This window comes from Falco punctatus (assembly GCF_963210335.1).
Source record: "Falco punctatus genome assembly, chromosome: 5".
Classification (NCBI taxonomy): domain Eukaryota; kingdom Metazoa; phylum Chordata; class Aves; order Falconiformes; family Falconidae; genus Falco; species Falco punctatus.
In genome coordinates this window covers 50,941,446-50,967,066 of record NC_137584.1, presented here as the reverse complement: position 1 = coordinate 50,967,066, position 25,621 = coordinate 50,941,446, and the positions used below count along the sequence as shown (strand labels likewise).

General features: G+C 40.6%; 1 protein-coding gene across 1 annotated transcript; it reads right to left on the bottom strand.

The window, feature by feature from the left end:
* Positions 1-1,575: 1,575 nt before the first annotated feature.
* On the bottom strand, positions 1,576-25,617 carry NMBR (neuromedin B receptor). Its single transcript, XM_080390093.1, has 3 exons — positions 20,076-25,617; positions 5,785-6,133; positions 1,576-3,394 (listed from the first exon to the last, which is right to left on the bottom strand). The coding sequence occupies exons 1-3, from the start codon at positions 20,489-20,491 to the stop codon at positions 2,993-2,995; spliced, it is 1,167 nt and encodes a 388-aa protein (XP_080246219.1). The 5' UTR covers positions 20,492-25,617; the 3' UTR covers positions 1,576-2,992.
* Positions 25,618-25,621: the final 4 nt, after the last annotated feature.

Sequence of the window (25,621 nt, the reverse complement as noted above, 5' to 3'; positions counted from 1 at the left end):
TCATATAATGCATTCTACAATCATTTTTTTTTAATTGTTAGCAAGCAGCGTTGTCTGGAAAGAGCACATGCAGTTGCACTTGTACACAATGTGTACAAAAGCACAGTAACAGACACTTCCAAAAATGCATGTTGGGTTAGCAATACAGGTAGTAAAGCTCCAGGCAGATTAACTAATTCCCTCACATCATGCTACAAGAATTTGAAAGGATGCATATACAATTTAAGTTACTTCATCAGAACAGGCTTTGAGTATTAAGCCTGGAAAATAATGAACCAAAATTGTACTGAGTTCCTGACAAGAAGGAGTTATAATTTACCTGGGAATACATTCCCTGTGCAACAAAAAAGAGCAGGCTGTCACTTGTAGTTCTGCCAGAAGACAGACACATGCTGTCCATACCATATATAGGAATTTGAGACACTGAGTGAAAAGTATGAATCGAACACAAGCATCAAATCTACTATAAATTAGATTACTATTTTTCCGGTAGGGTACCTGTATCATCTGGTAATGTCCACATCAGACAAATGCCTCCAGGAAATAAAAAAAACAACGGATTTAGAAGTCCTATGAAATGTTATGCTGTGAGGAGAGATTGCCAAACAAAATCAGAAGCAGAGAACCAGAAAATAAAATGCAGAAATAAAAGGGAAATTTGATCAGTCAATGACCACCATTGAGAAATAAGAAAGGAAGACTTCCAGCTTTTGTGTTTTGTAGGTATAAAATATCCATGAGTAAAAATGATTCAAGACTGATCAGAAGAGAGGAATCCAGAACTCTGGCTGGCATCCAGGAGGAACTAGAGGCATAAAATTAAAGAGAAGTTCTGAGAACACGTGGGCTCACAGAGAACTAAGGCATGGAGAGATGAGGCAAAATGGAGAAAAAGGAGGATGAGCTAGTGTAAGGCAGTTATGGATGACAATTTCCTAAACTGTTATAGATAGATTCACAAATCCATGGCAATCTGTTCCTTTGTATAGTCTTCCAAGGAGCCACTGAAGCCACAGGGCCACTGCAGTCAGCCAGGGCAGGCAGTATGGAGCTGGTCCACATTGGACTTCATAAGTTAACTACATTACATGCTATAGGTCTCACCAGCTGGGCCACACTGATTGACATTCAGACCTTCAACTTGTTACTTTCCCTGTTGACAGCTAACAATTGGGGATTTTTTTCAGGCAATTGGCTAAAATCATTTACAGGTTACATCAATATGTCTTCTTGTTGCTTTAAAAATTGGGGTAGGGGTATAACTAGCCTTGAAGGTGGAGGAATTGGAAAAGAAATGTTGAACTTCAGCTAGTTCCACGGAGTTACAAATAGAACTAAGTAACAGCAAGTGCATTAATAGGGACAAAAGGAACAGTAAGCTGTTACCCTGCATTAGCACTTCAGCTTTTGAAATTATAAGACTAGTAACTAATTCTGAAATCCAGTCTAACTTTCTAGTGTACTTTCTAACTGTTCACCTTCAAGAAGTCACTGCAGAAGGACAGGCTACAGTGTCGTGACAGAGAAAGATCTGTGGTAGAGCAGTTCCACACTTTTTTTTTTTCTTTTTAAAAAAAAGGCCATTTAAAATTAAATTTGGCTCATTAACTGGCCATAAAAAAATACTTCCACAAGGTGCCATTGTCAGTCATTACTGCCCCTTCTCCTAAGAATGACATTGTGAGCATCTCCTCTCTAGAGCTCAGACCCAAAACAGACCCTGCACAAGCTAACCTCTCACCTGGGTTGGGGAAGCGTTACTCGCCTGACAGCATGCAGCTGGATATAAAGGGGGAACCTGCCCCAGCCCCATCAGCTCCTGCAGCAACAGCTGGTCCAGCCCTGAGGTAGATTAGATACTTTTATATAGGTAGCTTTATATGAGTTGTTGCAGCAACAAGCTTCAGTCATTATGTTTACTTGGCTACCTACATTGACATGTAAACTGATTTTTAAAAAGGAAAAAATAAAAATAAAAATAAAAAAAAAGGTTAAAAAAATAGTATTTAAAGCTGAACTGCATGCTTTCTTGTGCTCTTCAGAGCACAAGGGCAGCTTGCAAGCCTCGCATAAGGTATTCCTAGCAGAGGAATATGAATGCAAAGAGAAAGTGGTAAGCGTTCCTAGCAAATTTATTCTGGACAGGATGATAATTGGTACCTACAGCCTCACCCACCATTCCCTGCTTTTTTAATCCCAGCTCTCTACTGACCATGTACCTTGAAAATGTCCTCCTAGGAATACTGCCAGAGACCTGTGCACTGTTCATGGCACTGAGGTGACTTACCAGAAACATTTGTAAAGCCTTCTTTTAGGCATCCCAGATAGGATTTTCAGAAGTGTATTGACTATTTATGCACAAGGGCCTTCAGGAAAAGAAAAGGTCTTTTAAAGCTGAGATTTCAACAGTACTTAGGCTTTGTTTAGACTGCTAAACAGCGTGTGCAAAAGGAGTAGATCTAGAGAGCAAAGAGCTGGTACTGAGCAACCAGTGCCAGCTACCTATGTTTCATTACTTGGGGATAGAACTTGTCTGGTCTCATGGACTGGATGTTCATCAGTGATCAGTCTTAATGAACAATGCTTGTACACACAGCACAGTTAAATCATGCAAAATCTATTAGAGTAAGACATAATCCTGGATCAATATTAAATTAAGAATACATGTATTTCGGATCAGAAAATCTATACTTTTTAAAGCAGTGTTATATCAGCTACACTAATACTCACACCATTATTTTGCTTTCTTATATAGTAAACATGTATTAACAACTCCTTTAAAGTACAATAGGAGCCAGTCGGTTTTGTTTTCTCCACAAACTTCTACCTAAAAGTAAGACTAAGCGTGAAATAACCTCAGATTGGCCAGACTTTAACAGATGTTCTATTCTCAGGACTCAGATGGTCTAAGCATATGAGAACCAAATGACAGTTAAAAACTGCAAATAAAAAGTTCAAATTTGTTCCACAGTCAAAAATCACACCTATTAAATCACAATGACATTTCTTGTTTCAAGTTGTGCCCATTCAGTTGTGTCATGCTAGTTACTGTGTTCCTGGTATTGCTTTTCAGGGAAGTCATTTGAATGGCAGAAGAGTTGCGCAAGTAGCTGGCAGATCTTTCTTGCGGATCTTTCCTCCTGCAGCAAAGCTGGTTGTTGAAATGTCTTCGAAAACTCTCACTGAGAAAATACAGTGCAAATGGATTGACACAAGAGTTGCAGAAGCTTAGCACTCGGGCCACTAAGGTAACAACCATATGTCCTGTCGATGGATCAATCTCATTGTAATTAAAAGATCGGTACATGTATAGCACGTGGTTAGGAAACCAGCAGATAGCAAAGAAGCCAACAAAAACTAGGACAATTTTTGCCAGACGTTTCCGAGTTTCCATCTAAAAAGATGAAAAGAACCCAATTGAACAACACTGAATAGAACTATTCCACATAACAGACTTAATTAAAACATGTAGCATTTTGCTTTGTATTGGCTTTAAAAACTGTCATAAGTAAGGCCAGTAAAAATGCTTCCCTCAGGGGCTGAATTATTTTTTGTATTTCATTTACTTTCCCACTTCCAGTTTACTTTCAGTGAAAGATCCTAGCCGTCTGCAGTTACAGAAGGTTGCTCTTTCTATATGATGTACACAGTGTGAGTGATTCATGACCCAAGTAAACACTGGCTTTTAGCCTGAAAGCATGCACCAAAGAATTTCATGAAACATAACCTTTTCTGATGAGATCTCAGCACTTGGCTTGCAACTCATCTTTACTTCCAAAGCTATTTAAAGACTGTTAGCTTTGAAATCTAGAGATGTTGTGAGTGACATGTAGAGACGTTGCTAGGGTGTTAGCTGTACAATGGTACTTACATCCCATTATTTTGCCTGAAATGCCTCAGGTTGTGCCTCTCTCCTAGGCAAACTACCAAAACTGCATTGCACAGTCTGAAGCATCTTAATTCCAGGGTAAGGTGGAAGTTTCAGTTAATCTTCAACAATGACATGAAAGAAATGTACCTTGATTGCAGTGCTAAAGTATAATGATTACAATGTTTAAAATGTAGCTATCGAGAGTGGCTGAAAAGTTGACAGTAAATGATCATACACAGCAGCTCCAAACTGAAAGAGGGAGAGAAACTGGCCAGGTAGGATGCACCAGAGGGAGGCAGAAACCTACCCATTCCTCCCAAAAGATTTATTAGGTATGTCAGGTACCAAAGTTTTGCAAAGGCAGGAAAGTTTTCTGGCTTTGATCAATTTTCTGAAAAAATCAAGTGAATTTATTCTAACAGGGTTTCCAGATCTGTGAAATAAATCTGTAAGTAGTTTTCGTGGCTCTATCTAAACCAAAACCAGTGGGGAATTCACAAAAGGTGAGAAAACTCTAACATTCTGATTTGATAGGATTTGCACTCAGACAGATTGCAAAGGCAGACTAAAAGATGCAGAGGTACGGTGGGTGAATATTACACTTTTGTGCTATGGCCTAAAGAAATGAGAGTTGATAACAATAGTCTGGATTTATTTCCTTTTGCTGGAAGATATGTAAGTATAACAGAATTTTCTATTCTTCCGAGCCTCATAGATTAACAAAAAGAAAAAAGTTAAATAGAATGAAAAAATATGTTCTTACTTTGAAAATACATGTGGGTTCAGAAATGTGATATAAATTAAATATTTTTCCATCCTGAGGGTTCAGCCAAAAGGCTCTCTATATTTCACAGGAAAATAAAATAATACATGAAGTGCTAATATGTATGCATTTTTGACAAGAAACAGACTAGAGTAGAAATGAAATGCTGAGTAAAAAGGACATGAGGGAATGTGGTCTTTCTTTTTGAAAGAATACTTACATGCTATATGTGCAAAGAGATTTCAGTGCATATAAAAGTATTTTCTAAAATACTGGCAGAGAAAATGCTTCCTGATCGTTTTGATGGGCATAACTATTTTTCCCTATCAATACTAATGCTTTTGTAAAGTGGTTGAGGCACTTTCACTGCAAAAACTGTTGTTTGTATATATAAATATTCCTGCTAATGAACAGTTTGTTGCTATCTTATTGCTTCCTGTGCCTTACAGGGAAGCTGACTTTGTCCAGCATTTTAAAATGCTTTGTCTCAAAGGTATACAGAACCTGTACCAAAAGTTTTATAGCATCCGTAACAGAAAGAGTATTAGAAAAGTGTGAGTTCAGGATTGTACCCAAGAAAGTTCTACTGAGAAAGCCAAAGAAGAATAAATTTGCACACTGCATTCATATTTTCAGCACTCCTTGGTCTCAGAAGAACCTTTGATCCCCTAAGAAAAATTTTCCCTGCCTATGTCAGGGTTGGGTTTTTTTTTCATTTCCAGGCACAAATAAAGTGAGATTCTCAAAAAGTTTAGGTAAGATTTCTTCTCAAAATAGCCACCTATAGAGATAGGTGAAGCCACCAGCATTAACTACAGAAACACTGTCCCTCTCTAAGAACACAAGTAATGGTTATAGTAACAACACATACAAACACATATACTGATACTGCTTCTTGTTAAGAACGTACATTGATAGCATTGAATTTATATTTTTCCTTGCTCATATACATTTCCATACTGGGCTTAATACTGAGCAATTGTGAAAACAAGATTTTTCAGATAATCCTTGGCTTATTTCATGCATGTGGAAAACTGAACAAGTCCTCTGTGAAATCCAGCAATCTGGATGTTATAGTTCCTGTACTTCCATTGTTAAGCATATACAGCACACAAATCTTTCATCAGGATGTAAAAAGCAAATTGCTTACCTGTCTTTTGCAATGCTCACTGTATTCTCCAGGGATGTTGTGAGCACTTTTTATTAAGCTCTTTGCAATATGGTAGTAGTAGATACTAATAATGCCGAGAGGGATAAGGAAATACACAAGGAAAATCAGCACAGAATGGATCTTCGGGTGCATGTCATCCGTCATGGGATATGGTATGCATGCTGTGAAAGTGGCATTATCCATGTCATTGATGTGGGCTAGCTCAGAGAACACTGCTTCGGGAACTGCTAGGAGCATGGAGATTACCCAGATAGCGACAGCTTTAAGACAGGTCCATAGCACTGCACTGGAGGTCTGGATGTCCATGGGATTTACAATCGCTTTGTACCTGAAATGGATCAAAATGCAGGTGCAAATTAAAAGGTATCTTTTCAAATTCAACACGTGATGCATAAGGCCACTTCATGCCTTTGATTACAATAATGTCATATTTTGTTCTTATTTGAAATACCAAGGGGTTTGTAACCTTTCATAAATTTGTATTCTCTAAACGTCTAGCTTCATCTGTACATGTACCCATCAAAGATGGCAAAAGGAGCCCTGGGATATAGCCTGTGATTGTAGGTGGCCGATCTGTGCCAGCCTGGTGAAAGCACAGAAGCAACCATGACTACTCTTTCTCTCCACCCCCCCTCCAACAAACCCCCAGATGCACATCCTACCTCCATACTTCCACCTCACTCCTGTACCAACACTTGCCCACTACAGTTTACTTCCTTCCTGGGCTGCCACAGCCCAGAACTTCCTCCTGCCCACCAACACAGCTTTCCTGCTCCCCACTAGAGCACAGGGCTGTAATCAACATTAACCACCTCTTCCCAGACCAGCAACACCTGCTTCTGTACTGTCTCTTGCCTTTCCACCCCAGCACCTTTCCACAGACAGATATGCTGTCCTGAGTGTGACACCTGGAATATAGGCATCTATGTAAAGCCAAGCAGGAATGATTCCCAATGGTTTGTGCAGAAGTATTAAACTCTTAAATAAAGTAAATATTTCCACATCAATAATTGGAAGCTGCTGCTCTACACGATTTTTTGGGAAACTGTCTCATAATATATGATTACATATAAACCTTTGTAGAATTGGCAATTTCATAACAATGAAAACAGGAGAATTGCAAAGAATGGAAATCTCACAGTACAGCAAAGTAAAATAAATAGAGGTAGACTCTGGTCAGGAACTCTTTTATTTTAAAAATATTGTTGTAGAAGGTGATACAAAGTGAACCTTTCCATGAGAAAAGGTCAGTTTTAAAAGGCCAAATACAGCCTGAGAAAAATATTTCAAGGATACCTTAATGTTTTGCTTAGATTTTTAATTTATTTTGAAAACTCTTTTTCAAAATGTAAGTAAATTATGTTTTAATGTTTTTTACTAAAAAACAAATATTAAACAAAACATTTCAGTTTGACTAAGCCATGTAATTTGGAAGGTCGCTTTATCTGATGGTTGGGGGTTTTTGCTTCTTCAATTTTTTGTTTCTAGTTTTGATTTGCTTTGGAATGGCAGAGGGGTTTTTTTTGAATTTGCAGAGTTTTGAGAAATGGAAAAGTGATTTTTATTTAATATCTAAAGAAAATTTTAACAGGAAGAAGGCAGTCAGGAGAGATCCATATTCCAGGAACATAATTTTATTCATTTTAAGGTCTTTCTACTCAGTTGAGATGTACTTTCAAAGGGTGATTCAGATTTTAGGTGTATTAAATCACTCTCTGAGTTGCTTATTTTTCTCTGTTAGCTGTACAATGAGCTTATAGTGAGAACTCTAACTTAGATGTCTCCACTTGGTGATATAACTCCTTGTCAATGCATATAGATACATATACATACATATACACATGAAAATATGTATGGGTATGAGCAGGTGTCTCTATACATACCAAGGGTAAGGTTATGGTTAAATATAACATTGTTGCTGAAAAAAATGCTGAGAAATAAAGCTGTGATCCCAAATACCCTTTATGGCTGATTTGCAGGTCCTGAGAGGTACTTCATAGCACCTCAACACCTTGAGCAGATGTCCAAAAAAATGTGGGTAAAAGCTATAGCCCCATACATCAAATTGTGAGTTTCTTGGCAACCAACAGTGCAATTGGCTATGCCATGAAAATGTCTGGATCAAAGCACTGTCTTTGTACCCTAGCAAACTTTTTCTTCAGAGAATATTTGAGTCACATAAAATGTGCCTTGGAGTCGTCTTTCTCAGGACTGTGATAAATTGCCTTATCACTAAATAATTATAAATGATGACTACTTATGTTCATATCCTCTCTGAATTCAGTGTCTTCACCCATATCATGGAGTAGAAAATAAACCTCAGTAAACTGTCTCTGTTAATTAATGTTTACAATTTCTTCTAACACACAATGAGAAACTCCCTGGACACCAAGGTGTAAAGAAATCCTTTATACTGCCATAAGAAGTATAGAAGCCTCTGGACAAAGCACAAAGTCTCCACAGCACGAACTGTGACCTTATTATTCAATAATTTGCTTCCTACTGCTGTCTGCCTTGATTTCATTACATCAAGACAGACCTATTTCATTTCATTCAACTGAGGTGACGTCAAGTCCTTACATCTGCTCATTTCTTTAAAACTCTGCATTGCTGGGGAAGAGCTGTTTTGGGGATTTTGTCAGGGCAGCAGGGAGGACATTGGATAAAAATCATTTTTTGTACTACGGATATTTTTTTTCCTCTCTTTTCCCACTGCTGTGCTTCAAACTGTTTTGACCACAGTGCTGTTACCCAAGAAAATGACCATGTTACAATTAATTATTTTAGCAGTATTTGGTCTGGTTAATATCTAAATGGGAGTCCTTTTCAGAAGTCTTTACATTAGCAGAAGATGTGGCATGTTTTTGTGCCTTGGCATATATTGCTGTTTCAGCAAGTAGCATTCTTTCCCCTGAACTACAACTGACTCCAAGTTGGAAGGCATTGCCTTTTTTCACAAAACAGCTGGGCTTAGCCCAGAAAACTTATTTAATCCTATCAAAATTCTGCTTGCTACTTCAACTAACTACAAGATAGCCCTCTTCTTCCTAGGACTCAGCCCTGCACAGTACTTGGCGTCAACAGGAAGGAAAAGGCACTAAGTGCTTTACAAAATCTGTCTTCTTGTTTACAACTCTGAAAAGATAGAAAAAGTCAGGTTACAGATAAAATCAAATGTAAACTAAGTGAAATTAGAAGTGTTCCCAAAAATGAACACCCAGCCTCTTCCTATGTATAAAACCAACGTAAGGCTAAAATATACCACCAACCATTCAAATTAAGAATTGTGTTTTCTATCAATAAAAAAACACTGGTACATCAGAAGTAAGCGTGCAAATTATTTAGTCAAATTAGTAAGCAAAATCCATCTTTTCCTTTACTTCACCGATGAAAAAAGAAAATCATAGGTTGCCACGAAGTTCAGGAAAAAATTATAAATATGCATTTGGTTTTAATTAAAAGCTTTCATGTAAATTCTGTCTTCCTACATCCTCTATCATTATCACTGTTGACAAAGGCAGCCCAACTCAGGAAATACTTTTATAAGTTTCTTTTCTTTGGAGCTGTGGTTTCTGCCAACAAACACAAGCACAAACTTGCCCATTCTGCAGACTGTTTTGTTTGTATAGCGTATTTTCGTTATAAAGCAATCTCCTCCCTTCTACACAACCCAAAAAACTGTCGAAAAAAGAATATCCTCTTCCTCCAGAGTTATAACATGTTGCTACCTTCTAAATTCCAGCATAGCTTATCTACTTATCCCCATCTTTGCTTTCAAAGGCCTTCATAAAGGTATTTTGCAGTTCTCAAAAACAGTGCAAAGCTCTATTCCTGTTCTGCTGCATCCACAATGCTATTTTCCCTCCCGCACACTTGACTTCAAAAGAAGCTGCTCCATCATTAGTTCTAAGCTATCCCTCCATTGCATCCTCTTTTTCTAGACTACTTTGAGATGATCTTCAAAAACAAATTAAAAAGAAAAACCAAACAGCTAGACCATACTTAGGCAGTCACTGGACTATGATTACAGCCTACCATTTCAGACAGAGTTGCCTCAATATCTCCTTGCCCTTTTGTTTCTGTATCTTCTGTTGTCTCTACTTAAAAACCCTTCAAGTCAAGGACCTTCTTCTTGTTCCTGTTCATATAACACCTACCACAAATAGGACCCTAATTTATCACCTAGTTTCCTACATGCTATTACAATAAAAAAAAATATATAGTAAGTGTCATAAACCAAGCAGAGACCTAATTCATGCAGGGCAGATACATAGCACTGTGATTTAATTTGCATTTTAATCCTGGAGCTGGAGGGATTGATATCATTGGCCTTATTATAAGCCTTCTGTTTGAAGTGATGTTGCTTTGTCAAAGTATTGCATTTCCTGCAAACCAGAGTCATTTATCAACACCATCTATATGTTAGCATTTTATTGTGTCATTGCATAAGGATTTCAAACACAAAAAGACAGCATTTAGCCTAACAATGTGAAAGGATATAAATATATCTGAATAGAAAACATGGCTGTATGGTCAATATTTCTTGAAAATACTAATACTGTGTCCACTTGCAGTCCACTGCGCTAAAGGAGAATGAAATTTTGGATAGAGAGTTCTGTTGACTCAACTCCAGTGCAATCTTTAAGAGCAGAACAATTTATCGAGCTGAGAACAATGTGGGATCATTTGATGTCTACTTTTGTGGGAATTTATTTCACAATACTCAGTCTGATATTCACGTTTATTCTATTTTGTTCTTATAAATTCTTGCAATTTAAAATAGATATGTTTTTTATAGTTATTCCCAATATATTTGTTCTGCGCTTATCTCTTAAGTGCAGAGAATTGCATTCACCAGGAATCAGCACCTCAGAGGTCTGATAGCGGAATAAAATGAACAGTATTTGAAATGAAGGCTAGCAGACCATGTGTAAACACAATTAAACTGAATATCAATGGCATATGTTCTGTGTTTCTCAGGGGGAAAATCCTAAGATTTTCCTAAGTGAAAAAAACTTTCCACTCTATAGAAACATGCTCTGTTGAGCCAAAAACTAACAATAATACTTCAACAAAAAAAGTCTGATTTACTTTTTTGGATGATGATTTCTCCACCCTGAAAAGAATCAAAACATAAGTTTCCCAGGTAAATATACTTCCTGGCCTGTCCAGCCAGTGTTTCAGAAGAGAAATTTTCTCTTTCCTTTTGATTTTTTCTTCTCTAGCTATGTCTTTCTCCTGCATTCACCTCATGTTAGCCAGCTATATTTCTTACAAGGTCATACAAACCTTTCAATGCTAGCTCACTGCCAGTAGTCTGGCTTTTTAGTTCTACTTCTCTAAACCCATTTACTTGTAACTGCACAACTTAAAAGTATCATCAGTAATTTGTTCAGTTCTCCTCCCAAGAGCAGTAACAGTACATTGTTTAACTGGCTATTGTTCAGAAAAGTTCACATATAGTCAGCATTCCCCATAGATTTGTATTTAACAAACATATCTTCAGTGGACTTGCAGAGGGAAGGGAAGCAAAAGGAGGGGAAGGGGAAGGGGAAGGGGAAGGGGAAGGGGAAGGGGAAGGGGAAGGGGAAGGGGAAGGGGAAGGGGAAGGGGAAGGGGAAGGGGAAGGGGAAGGGGAAGGGGAAGGGGAAGGGGAAGGGGAAGGGGAAGGCAACCAGTAGCCAAATCTAACAAAAACTTATGCTACATCTATATTAGCAAACTAAACAGTGCCAGAGCCTATTCCTTGGCCTGGAGGCCAAGTGGCATTAGCTGGATACCCATGACCATTTGATTAAACTCTTAATCTCCCAATATCAAGAACACTATACCCAAATAAAATAGGTAGTTTATACTTCTGTTGGTAATGGCTCCTGGGCTTGTGTTTAATCCTGAATCATGCCTAGAAATTGTTTGGGACAATATTGATTGACCCAGGTCAAAACCGCACCATGGACTGCTCTAATAGCAGTTTGAAAAGTGATTGAATTTCAGTGCTCAGGCTTATGTTTTGGCACTGTTGAACGTGGGTTTGTGTCTGACTCACATTCAGCAAGCAGCTGTATTTCCCCTGCTGTGCATGACAGGAACTCCCTGATCAGACCTACTCAGTTTGCACCTAAGCTTCATTAGTATCCTGAAACTAAGCCTAACAAAACTGAGGAGCCTGATCTCAAAGTTGTGTTTAAAATATGGCTGGAGCACAGCAAAGTCATTAGCCTTCATAAAACAGCTGTGGCAAAAGCAGCTCTGGTACCTGCCTATACAAGAACAAAATGGAACATTCATTCAGACAGGGTGTCTGGGAGTCATTGCCCAGGCTTGCCAGACAGTGGCCCAAAATTAACATTTCATCAATGAGGACAGAACCTTATTCTTACCAGGCTGCATCATGCAAACCCCTGGATACAGCATTTCCCACTGGGAAGTACAAGGCAGCTTAGCATGTGTATTCTTTGGCTTTTATTGCCTTTCTGGAGCATTTACCTCATTCCAACACTAATTTGGAGTTCTGGACGTTGGATTCTGCTCAGAAATTCAACACCTAGGTTAGAGGTTAGGCATTGCAATGTGTAGCCTAGACAAGCTCACGTACTGTTTGGCTTTGTCCCCTAGTGCTCTACTCTCCATTTAGTCATATTACTTTTCCCTCACTATAATCCTATTGTAAGAAAAAAAAATAAAACCCCCACATCTAACCTCATCTCATTCTTTCAGAGTTTATTTTTGGAATCTTGAAGGGTTAAAGGAGTTTGAGGGAAGAGAAACATTTCCCAGATGGGCTTGGTTCAAATCCCATTGATACCCCTGCCCTTAGGCTGATGAGACAGAGATGCATACTTATCTGCATATCCACTGTAATGCTTACTGCATGTCTCCCAGCAGTGATATCCATACATACTCGAATGAAGGAAACCTCACAAAATTGTCACTACTGGAGCAGAAGATCAATAAAAATATCGGTTACAGAAACTAAAGTGCCTGGAAGCAGAAATCCCGAGTGTAAAATATGTTCAGTGCCAGTTTACCTTTATGAAATTGTTGCTGTTAGAAAGCAATTCCTCCCATTTCCTTGATGAATTCAGTTACAGTCCATGCCATGGCAGATAACATAACTATTGAGGAGAACATTACATGGTCAGATATGTTTAGAAATGTTCCAAGCCAGGAAGAACTAAATGACCAAACCTCTATTACTATATCTGGAACAGACTTTGTTTTTATCATTTGAGAATATAGACCCCAAATCTCTAAATGCTAAATTCAAAAAGCTGCAATTGCATTTATTTGGTCCAGTATTATCACCTAGAAGACTCCACTCTGTCACTTGTAAACTTGTGTCCAGTGCAGTTTCATTAGCAACTTCTGTTCTTAGTTTCCATTAAAATCAGTGTAGATGGAAAAAACAAGTACACACCATGGTAAAAAAGGGAACAATAAAAAATCACAGACAAAAGAGTTAATATAGCAATCCTTAAAATACAAACAATCAAACAAACCTGGAGCTAAACCACAAACATGACACTATGTAAAAAAAAAAACAAAACCAAACAAAAAAAAACAAAACAAAACAAAAAAAACCTGTGAAAAGTAGTTGGAAAAAAATGGAACAGTATTTGGGATAGTCATGTGAAGGACCAAACAGAATCATATGAGACACAATGACAACATAACAGAGTAAGTCACTTTCATGTTCATACATACAACACACACCACAATTCTATTTGTACATATATGCTCATACAAAGCTGGAAACACACAATTAAATTTACATGCAGCAAATGTAATTACACCAAGGTTAATATGGATTGTTTATCTCTTGGTTATTTTCTCTGACATCTGACAAGTTGTGTCAAGGTAAGTTCAAAACACGCTTCTTCTCAATGGACACCAAGGTATGTTTCCTCTCACCTTCCACAAATCTCATGAACCTGCAAGAACTTACTTGCTAATTGTAATCACACTGTCAAATTGGGCTGAATCTCAGCATGGATTTAGAAGTTACTAGTGAAGGTACATGTTTAGACATTAGTACATATAAAAACGCACAAAAAAAAATTAGCCCTAGGAATATATAGTCTGGAAGAATGGTTCTGAATCAAAACCCACAAGACAAATAAACTTGTTCTTCTATAGTTAAACTATTTTAAGAGAGGATTCAATGAAATGATCCCTTTGGGAAGGATATTTGAGAGTTCCACCGCTCTGCACATACATAAAAAATATTTATTATTCATTCTCTAACTAATTTATCATCACAGAAAACATATGAGATCTTTTTCCTAGAGAAAGCATTGGTAGAGCATATTTGATCTTTGGCATAATTTCTGAGGACTTGCTAAATGCAGACTTGAGGGTTCCAACAGTCCAGTTTGGATAAACGCATTGCAATGTAATATGTAAGGGCATTGTGTACCATGTTATGGGGAGAGGCAAACAAATAAAATAAATGTGTGGAGATTTATGTTCAGGCCTGCTTGGTAAGAATTCAGCTGGATCTGCTGTTTAGCAGCTATTTCATCTGCCACAGGCACAGGCTTTTACTGAACTGATCAAAGAAACAGGGAACAGGAGGAATGGTTTTGTAGCAGTTTCTCAGATTTTAGTTTACAGCCTACAAAAGGCTGTTGGACACTGGCGTTTGCATTAATCAAAGCTGCCAGCACAACACAGGCACTGCATTGATCACTGAATAGGATACACACCACAGCCATTTCTCACTTTGCCATCATCCTCAGGGCTAAGCTGTTTCCATATGAGCTGAAGAGCCCACACAGGACACACTGTCGTGGTTCAACCCCAGCCAAAACCAGGACAACACAAGAAGGCTGGAGTTTAAAAGATGTGTTGTCTGTATGAAGTCTGAGAAAAATTTGCCTAACTCTGGAAGAAAATGTTACTTTCTGAGAAAACATTTTCAGATGTGTAAAGATGGTTACAAGAGGAACTTCTTCCACAGCTGATTTGAATTGCCCAACTTGGACAAATTTACCCTAGAATAGGTAAGTCCTTAATCTACTCCATAAATAAAATTCCTTCTGCATTGCTGGTGGGTGGGGTGGTGTCATCCCTTTTTTATTTAATTAATAAGTTAATTGTAAATAATTTTCAAGATGACATTCAATACTACTTTCCTTGTAAAGGCTCTTTAGTCCCTGAATATCAGCTATGAGAGCTCGAAAGGAAATCACGTCCACTTTCCTGTTTCCCCTGCTCCACTACATGTAATAAGAAATGAGGATTTTAGAGGTCTCTAATCACTGTATTTCAGCCTGAATCAGCACCTGGCATAAAAAAAAAAAAAAAATGAAACTTTAAATAAATTCAGAAGAATAGTAAAAAGAATATTTTATTAGGGGTGATTTTACTAATAAAAAATCCTGAAGTAATTGCTAAGGCACCTTTTCACACTTCTGAATTTATCTTCAAAACAGTTCTTGAGTTTCTCAAAAAGCAGGAGGCAGTAGACTTGCCAGCTGAGCCAGAATGGTTCTTGTTATCAGTTGTAGTCATAAGTCAGCACATAGATATTAAACTTGCATAAAATGTTGAGTACTTTTATACTTTTAAAAATACAGATTGCAATCTTCCAAATTGAAAGCAAAGAAATAAAAAATTAAAACAAAAAAAAATTATCAAATAGTTTACCTATGCAAATCTATAGAACACATTTTAAGTATCTCAGGCATCATATTTAATTATTTAAATTTTCAAATTCCTTTGTTATTACTATATAGGAAAGGAGTCATGGCACTACTGAGAAATAACTCTGTTACATGCTTAATCAAGTATTCAAGTACTTGTCTCTTGCACTTTTTAGGAAGAATACAAAGAAGATGCTATTTGAATTGCAATAGGGTAAGTTGCTCCACTGTGCGTCTTCACTGTCTTCATTAGAGTGCAACAGGACTGTATTTCAGCTAAGATATTCTAACCTTTCATTAGAAAGAAAATTCAATGTAGAAAAGTAGCAGAATTAAATTTAATCCTGTTTTTACAGATTACAAAAAAATATGTATAAATGACAGCCAAAGAGAAAAGGAAAGACTATGTGGGACAAATCTAAAGCTATTTTAAGGGACTATCATTCATTCCTTTAAAGTCTGTTCCCCATGTCTCCTGACATTTTGTAGGTACAATTGCTTTTCATCAGCATACATGATAATGCAAAGATGGCCAGAGGTGCACACTGTAGCATTCATTCTTAATCCACTGCCCCCTGGGCTTCTCCAGCCACCTCTCCCCAAGGTTTATGGTCATCCTGACCTCTAGTTATGAAAAGCATCTTGGAAACAGCTTTCCATACTTGCACTCCACTTCCTTACCCTAGATTCCTTTCCAGGCACAAAACAGCAAGCCCCATGGACCCTGTTTGCATTCTGAGCTAACTGCATGGCCCACCACAGACATAAACTGGAAAAACACTCCCTGGAGCAGTGAACAAGTTTATGGGATTGTTCAAGTCAGAGACATAGTTCAAGTCAGGTTCAGCCCCGGCTTCTGTCCTGTTTACAGTGAGGAGGCACTGGCACACCTTTTCATGTGTGCCATGCTGCAGTCCCTCTGGCAACACTTCTCACCTCTTTTTTTTCACCCTCCTTATCCAAGACCACACCATGTCCTGAGACTTTCTCAACAACATCCATTAGCCCTGGTCAAAACTGCATTCCATGGCCCCTGGAGAAACAAGCTCGACAGAGGACCCATTTTTTATACCTTGTCCCACTGCACCTCTAGGAAGTGCATCCTTGGCAATCGCGCACCAGCTCTGTGGGCACTTTCAGGGTGTGCTGAGTGCTATTTGGGGTATTCAGCCCTATGCCCTCCTTAGTTCCCTTTTTTTTGTTTGTTTGTTTTGTACATTTTTGTCCTTCATCCCCCTTCATTCTTTCATTTGTTGTCCACTGTAATTATTATGTTTTCTCCTTCTGTAATCCAGTCTCTGGTTTTGTCTTTTTTTAAAACTGAGAATTATTAAGGTTTCTAGAGGAGGTCTGGGTTCTCTGCGATCGAGGAAAATCAATAGGACCAGTGGCTGTGAGGGGCAGGGGTGCTGTCCCTGCACATCTCCTGTGTGGCAGCAAGAGAGGAGGGATGGCTCAGCAGCACTGCTCCTGTGTTGCCTTGTGCACCCCAGAGGAGAGGGATATCGCACCCTCTTCTAATGCCAACACATTGCACCACCAGTGCCACCACTGCACCTTCTCTGCTGCCTCCATCCCCAACACTGCCAATGACCTCCCACCCCTCTCTGCCACAAAATGTGTGGGGCTGCAGCAAGGCACCACCACCCACACTTGGCAGCCAGACCCACAGGAGCTCAAGGGTGGGAAGGGCTGTTTGATGGGACCAGCTTCTGTTCCTGGGATGCGTAACCTTGGGCAGATCTGTTGCATGCTGCCAATTTCGATCTGCAAATGTGCCCCTGGGAAATATGGGAAACACTGTTACACATTACGTATCATGTCTGTACACAAAAAACAACCACCCACAAACAAACAAACAAAAATAAAACAAAGCAAAACCAAAATAATCTCAGTATTAGATCATGAAGCTTCCAGAGAGAAGGTGCACATTTGTCACACTGAAAACACTAGTGATGCCGTAAGGGACTTCTGTGACAAACAGCCGTATGAAATAAAGCAACTTTAGAAAAGATATATATGCAATGACTACTACTTTTTCTTCCTTATAGCTTCAGTTTGTAGGTAATGATCATTCAGAGCTTATTGTTTCTGCAGCCGTTGCTGTTAAATGTAGCACATACATGTAATTTGCCACACAGAATTTCTATAAAATATAAGTGCTGATTACACCATGGAAACTAGGACAACCTCCTTTATCCTAATTCACACAGGCACACTGTAAAGAACTCTAAACATTTCTAAATCTGTTTTTTTAGTGTAATCAGTGTCTGGACTTCTACACAGTCCTGTGGTAATAGGGAGTAAAAAGCAGGAAAGGCTTTAATGATAATATATTAAAATGTACTCTGAGCTTTATCTGTGAAAGGGGTCACTGCGAAGATATAGTATACCAGACCAAATATGTACTGGATTATAATGGAGCCTTTTTAGTACTATCACTGTTTGCAAACTGCTAGCATCCTATGATAGATTTGCTTATCTGGAGAAAACATTGCTCCCAGCCAGGACCTGTCTCCTCAGCATCTTTTAGGTGCAGGATGCTGCCATCACTCCTGATCTGCCAACATAATTACCCATAACTGATATAGTCAAGATGACACATGTTAGGATCTGACTACAAATTAATGTGACAAAAACCCCTCCACACCAGTGCCTCCTCTTTAGTTCAAAACATGTCGAACAAGAAAGTAGACCTGCGTCCAACCCAAACTCTTTTCAGAGTTCAGCCAGCTTCACTCAGAGATGACTCGGGCCCCTAGGAGACAAGACACTGGTCACTGAAGTCAGTGGCTGCTCTTCTGACTGAAAAAGAAATGGCTTTTCTTCCCAGTAACTGAAAATGTAATTGCAGATTTTAAAGAAACAGAGTTGTTAAATTCTTAGTATAACCATTTCTGATATTTGTATATACTGTGGAGGATCATATTTATTATGAGCTTATATGGTCACAGCATACCATCTGTAGCTGTCTTCTAGGACATGTAATTCTAAATATATTCAGTGGAAACAGATTCAGCATTATTACTTCTTGAATCTTTACTAATATTAAAAGGATGTAAAATTATATGGAAAAAGCAAACAATGAATGCTTCAGGGCTATATAAAAAGTAAATGAATGAATTCTTAAATATTAAACAACTAGCATTTCCTCACATTATATTTCACTAGAGAGATGATCTCCTCTGCAAATAACTTCTTCCCTTTTCAAATAAAATACCACATTCATACTTTTAAACAGTGGAAATAGAGCAGAAAGAAAACTGTAAAGTTTACCTGGATCTCCAAGACAGTTTTTGACATACTCTTTAACTGAGGTAATCAGAGAGTTATAGATGTTCACTTTCAGGTACATTTTGCAAGCTATTCTTCAAAAACATAATCTATTTTCGTAAGTTGCAATCTTTTTATACACAAATATTTTAGGTCCTGATTCAAACACCACTGAAATTGATGGCCATTAAGACTACCCACAGTTGGAATCAAACAATTTACTGATTTGGTTAAAAAAAAAGAAATAAATTACAGTTATACACTAAAAAAAAAAAAAAAAACGATTAAAAGTTTTAAAGAGATGTTACTATAAGTGTGAAGATACATTACTAAACTCAAGCCTTTACATTATACACCAAGGTAATGCATTGGTTCAGCTAAAACCCAGCAAAAGAAAATGGGGTAATACCTATGGCAAAGGAACTAAACATTTTCATTTCTGGCTTTAAAAAAAAATAAATAATAAAAAAAAATTGCTTAGGTAAGGGAAGAAAGGTAATTAATTTAATTTAAGATTGCCAATTATGTGGCAAGATTTTGTCTTTCAAAGCCTGAAGCACAGTCCAACAGCCACCCAGCTGCTATAAATCCCTTAAGTACCTATTTATAATGACTGGGAGGAAAAACTTGGGGTCCAGCTCTTTGTTTCTTCCTAATTTGACAAGTACTGGAGATGGAAGTGTTACTTTCTGGTTTGTTTGGGGGGATTTTCCTTTTTTTCCCCTCTTTTTTTCTTCCCCCTCCCCCCCCCCCCCCCCCCCCTCAATTTTTCTACAAGTTCAGAAGAAGCAGAACAAATAGTTTGAGCCAAACTTTAAGACTGACAATTACAACAGAACTGTTTGGTGCCTCCAAATTCCCAGAGGCTGAACTAGTCCTGGAAGTCACCTCTGGTAGCCTGCTCTTCTACGAAGGTGCAAGCACATACGCACACACACACACTTTCTCAGCAGAAAGAAACAAACTCATTAAATATACCTCTGTGCTTGTGACCTACCACTGTGGTTTGGCATGGGTCATATTTAGTGTCTAACACCTTCCTCTAATGGATAAGATTTCAACACCTTGGCAGTTACAGGACCATCCCAGGGGTGCAGAGGACAGGACTAAACCCAGTTCTTGCAGCTGGCACCCGGGAAGCTGGAGGCCCAGGCACACCCTCTAACTTCAGTTAGTACCGGACTTGCCACCAGCCGGTGAGGGAAGGAGAAGCACGGGCATCTCACAAGTTGGAATAAGGGGATTGCGGACCGGGGATCCCTTATCAGAGGGGTGGTTCACCTTTCATGCCAGCTCTGGCTAGCCTTAGCCCAGGCTGCAGAGGGCTGAGAAGGGGCAGCCTAGCTTTCCTACCTGTCAGCACTGAGGGCAGTGAGGGTGAAGACAGAGACACCAACAGAGGTGAGCTGGATGGCAGGGATGAGCTTGCAGCCCACCTCCCCAAAAAGCCACTCCTCAGAGAAATACCGGGAGGCATCCACCGGCACACAGGTCACTAGCAGCAGCAGATCACCAGCAGCAAGGCTAGAGATGAAGATGTTGGGCACGCTCCTCATGGCACTGTTGGCGATGAAGATCTTCATGAGGGTGACGTTGCCCAGCAAGCCCACAGTGATGATGAGCAGGTAAAGCGAAGGGATGACGCAGCGGACGATGAACATGGCCATGCCCCGCGCCGGGGGCAGCAGGGCGGTGTCAGGCACCGGCTGCGCACTCCCGTTCCCCCCAAGGGGCACCTCGGTGAGCTCGGGCGGCAGCTCTGTCCCCATCCTCCAGTTTCGGGCAGACTGAAGGTCTCCACTGCACAGTGCAGTTGGGAGCCACTGGAAAGCCTCACCTCTTTGCAAGTCAACCAACTTTCTCCCCCTTCCCTCCTGCCTTTCTCCGCCGCCCCCGCTTTTCCTCTGCCGAGTTTCCTCCCCTCAGACATGCGGAGGAAGCGCTCCCCGCCGGCGCAGGGGGCGTGTTGCGGGGCCGGGGGGGGATAAGAGCCCCGTGCCGCTTCCTTCCAGCTCTGCGGACGAGCCCTCTCCCTGGTGGGCAGGCGGGCGAGATCCCGAGCCCAGCCTCGGGGGCAGCGACCGCCCCCGGGGCAGCAGCCTGCCCGCGGCACCGGGACAGCAGCCTGCCCGCGGCCCCCGGAGCGCCCTCGGTCCCGCCTCCCCCCGCGCCCGCCGGGGCGCTGTCCAGCGGCGCCGGTGCTGCTCGCCCCGCGGCTGCGGGTGGCGGAGCCGGAGCCGGGGGAGAGGCGCAGACCGAGCCCGCGCCTCACTCCGCAGCCCCGATTTATACCTGGTGCTGGGAGGAGCCGTCCCGCCTCTCCTTCTGCGAGCAATTGTGCCCTCGCCCCAGCCCCGAGGCGCCGAGGGGGATCTTGCGCGGAGGAGAGACGCGGATCCCGGCGCTGCCGCAGTCCCGGGGGATCCCAGCCCCTGCGCCCGGCGCGGACGGCTCGAATGGGGAGGGCAGGGGGCGGCGAGGGGGGCCTTCCCCCGCCGCTGCCCCCCGCCAGCAGCCCCCGAGAGCAAAACGGAGCTGTCCGCCACGTCGGGCGGAGGCGGGATCGCCTCCGGGAAACCCGGCTTCGAGCGTCTTACCCGGGTGAAACCACGGCGCTTGGAAATGCGGGGCGACGGGGAGCGAGGGACTTGGAGGTGAAGAGATTTTATTCCTGTCATCCAGCCGTGGGTTCTGAATAGATCCTATTCAAAGCCATCAGCTGCCTTTAAAGTTTAGGGTTCACAAAGTTCCATTTCACGTGAGTCTCGACTATGGAAATGGGAAGGGGTGATGTGTACTATGCAAATGGTATAGCACAGTGGAGAATCAACGTTATTTGCCTTTTCAGAGCATAGCATTTGTCCCTAGTATTTCTTGCTTCTCAGTGAGGTAATATCTTTTACTTCCCAGTGTCTGCACATATATATGCTTTCCAAACAGCTCCATCTGATTCCAGCAGAAGCATGAACGTAGTAGGTAGCAGTGCAAATATGCTGAAACAGAGGCACACCTACTGGACTGAAGTTTTCAAGATAAAGAACTAAGGCAGAATAACAGCATTTGCCAGTAACATGCTCTGCAGACTGATTCTTTCCCTTCCTTTTCTCAAAAGGGATGATATATAAGCTCACAGTGAACTTGCTTATTCAAATTACTAAAAGAGTTCTCTTGAAGCCCTATGGGTTTATGACAGGTGTATGGAGAAAGCAAATGAATGCACGGAGGAATTGTCTGAAGTGGGAGAAGTGGGAGGGTTTGAGCACTGAAATAACAGAAGCAAAGCATGTCATGTGTGCAGTAATACATACCCTGTCCATGGCATGCTGTCCAGTGTAGGAATTAAATTTGAAAGACATCAACAATTTATTTTACATAACCTTTTTCTAAGATTAAAAAAGAAAAATTATTATTGTTTCTTCAAAGTTACACTTCTTTGTGACTCTTCTCACATCCCTGAATATATAAATGTTTTGAAGTTGTGTATATTCCTGATTCATATAATGCGGAACAGTTTATTAGAAAACCCATCCAGTGCTAATCCTCAGAAGAGATCAGGCTAGAGACTTCCCATTTACTACTAGGCAGCTGTTGGGAACTGTCACAGAGCTCCTCTGGAAGTGATTCTTGTTACTGATCAAGTTTCCTCCACACAGTGTTAAATTCAGCTATACACCCTCTGAGGCAGCCTTACTGTTGACTTGGATATTTATCTAAATTTCTGGGACCGTCTACTTTGCTGAGCATACATGCACTTTTCTAGTCTAGACCATCAATACTGAGGTTTCTGCAAACAGTCGGAATCAGTCTTTTCAGTTCCCATTGGTTGGATCCAATATGTGCCATTAACAACGTGATCCCAGAGTATGGTCTGTGCACTAATTTCTGTGAAAATGGGTTTATATGTGAACAATCAATATGATTCCCATTGGAGAATAGTTTAAAGTCAACATGTCTTTAGTATTATCTGGGACAACAGGAAGCTGAGTCTTTTTGCATGAGAATCAACAGAAGAACACTTTAAAAGCTTCTATTGACATAAACTACTTGCAGTTTGCATGAGAGAGGTGAGACCCCTTGCTTTTTGTTGCATACAGGAATTTATTCTATCCTAGTAAGTTTTACCTGTACTTTTAGTCCACAGGATGGAATTCCTAAGGTTAAGGAATCAGAATCATATTCAGTGGGAATTTAGCTTCCTAATTTTTACCCGTACTTGATTTTATCTACTTTATATTTTCAGAACTCTGAACAGCAAGGAAATAAGCTTTGGAGACCATGAGTATCTCCAGCTCAAAGGAAACAGACAGATTACACTTCTGATGTCATTCAAGAGAAGTCTGTGTGAAGACAAAGGAATATACTCAAACAGCATGAATATAATTTCCTGCAGAGGCAAAAAGGAGAGGGGAAAGATCCACAGACCCTACCATAAACCAGCCAGAATTCAGATCCCTACATACAAACTTCATCATTCTCTTTTCAAGCAAAATAATCCACCCATCTCTTTGGATGTTATTTCAGGTTACAGTCTAGTGACAACCTCATTGTGCAGCTGTGGCAAAGTGCTTAGCATGAGAGCAAAGGAGAGAGTGCCACCGGTAAGTCTCAGTGGGAAAGAAATTGCAGAGGCTGAAATCAGCCAGTGCAGATGGAGCATATCTGGGAATGCAACACCACAGGGCAGGGACTGCAACAACTTGGAAACGTGGCAGGCAAATCTGTTTCATCAGTATTCCCAAACATAGGGATGCAAAATCAGTCAGCGTAGGAATGAGGAACTCCACACATCCCACAAACGCCCTCTACCGAGAACTGCTTCTAGCAGGGAAAAAGGTTTCTTTCATGTGTTTGTGCAGCAAAAGGCATTTGATAATTTCAGGGCAAATTCCAGATTTGCACATCACAACAAACTTTTTGTAGGCCCATGAAAACCCAAGCCTATCTTGCCACCAAAACTACCTGCAGTAAGTAGCCTTTAATTAAGTATGCATGTTGGCAAGCTAAATGAGAACTGTGCTCAAATGCAACTCTGGAAGTGATTATGTTTGAAGGCCTGATCATCAGTCATGCATTAAAAAGAAACAAAGCAACAAACTAAGAACAAATACTATTTTATTTTAAACACAGAGCATTAGGAACTAAGCCTTAGAGAAATTTTTGCCATATCACACATCAGGCCAGTAGATACAGCTGGAAAAAGCGAACATGCATTGTAGCAGAGTGACTTGTCTCTGACAGTCAAATGTACAATAACCTGAAGTCAGTCATGCTTTCTTTCTTGTTAGTTGAATACTGGCTTTCTTAATTTGGTGGAGGGTTGGGTTTTTTTTGGCAGAGTCTTCCATTGCCTTTCACCTTCTTAAGTCAGGGGCTCTATTTAAAGAACAGGAGGATACAGAAACAGATCACTTCTCCTATCCCCAGGTTTCAGACCAGGTAACACAGTTGCTACTGCTGCTATGTGGGAAGAGTAGACAGAGTTGGAGAAAGGTGAGGATGGAGACAAGGGTTCTCTACGTGGGTATGAAACACTCCATATTGTGGAGCCTCCAAGGAGGACAAACATTCAGCTTCTAAGGCCACATATCTAAGGCCAGACCTCAAACTCTGAGGTTAAACATCTCAACATCAACATGAGTTCAACTATGGCTGCTCAGGGATAAGATCTAAGAAGCAGCTAACTAATATAAAAATGTCAGATGTGTGCCATGCAGCTCTTCCACCTTCCAGACTCTAGATAACAGAAGCAACTACACTCTGGTCAGAGCCAGACTGTGTCTGCTGGCAGTACTGTGTCTGTGCAGCACTGGGCTGCAAGCAGTAGTTTGTGGCCTCCCAGGCCTGGCAAAGCTGCATCTAACACCGATAGGGAAATTCCTCTTTGTTAAGCCTGCATGACTGGACACAATGACTGTAGAAAAGAATGCTAGGGTGATTCAGCATGCCTGTTTCTTATTTTTTCAAAATATGCTTTTAGATTAAACAGACTTTGCATTAATTAAGAAAATGAATACTGAGGAAGAAGTTTTAAGGATGACACACATCTCCCCAGATGGAGTGCCATGGCTGAGCTCACACCCCTGTGCAATAAACCCAGACTCCCTTTGGTCCATCCCTCTCAACTCCCAGACCTTGTAGCCTGCCCGCTATTCGTCATGCTAAACATAAACCAGCAGGCAGGCAGGAGGATCTGAGGAAGTCACCTGCCTCCTAAGCCTCCTGTCCCAGCAAAAGGTGAAGCAAACTCCATCTCAGGTCCGAATTACAGCGGAGGCACCAGTCTGCAGCTAGCAGGGGCCTCCGCTGGGCCTAAGCATCAAAGGGGGAAGTCTGCAAACCAAAATGGCAATTTAGGTGATTCCAGCACTAGGCAAAGGTGAAAATCTGGAAGAAGAGGCTGTTCTCCAAGATAGAAGCATGCAAGCTCTCTCTTGGCAAACAAAAAATTAATCTTACTGTTACCAGTTCATATTCTTTTGTGCCATTTCATTTCGTGTCATTTTCACAGTGCCGTGTTTTCACAGCACAAGGATAATAGGTGGCATTACATTTAATCACACTAATAAAGCAATGAACTGGGTGCTTAACATTAAACATGCAGTTCATCCCTCTAAGCACAAGTGCAGCTTCATGCATGCAGTTAGTCTCCATTTGTTTCACTGTGATTATTCAGTAGGGCTCCAGCTTGCTGAGGAGTTAAAGAGCACACTGCTGAGCTGCAACCCTCAGCAGAAAGCCAGGCTTAAGACTCACTTAGAAACAAGTGTGATATCAACATCTTCTATCCCAGTTGTCCATGACAGACAACCAACAGCCAGCCACTCCTGCAGATTCAGAACAAATAATGATTTTCTGTCAAGAAAGTCCCAAAGAACGGCTTGAGTTGCCTTAGCAGACTG

Coding starts and splice junctions, on each gene's coding strand:
- NMBR (XM_080390093.1), bottom strand. CDS start 20,491: ATGGGGACAGAGCTGCCGCCCGAGCTCACCGAGGTGCCCCTTGGGGGG. Junction 6,134..20,075: donor ACTGCCCTCAGTGCTGACAG/GTAGGAAAGCTA, acceptor GATCCATTTCAG/GTACAAAGCGATTGTAAATC. Junction 3,395..5,784: donor GTGAGCATTGCAAAAGACAG/GTAAGCAATTTG, acceptor TCATCTTTTTAG/ATGGAAACTCGGAAACGTCT.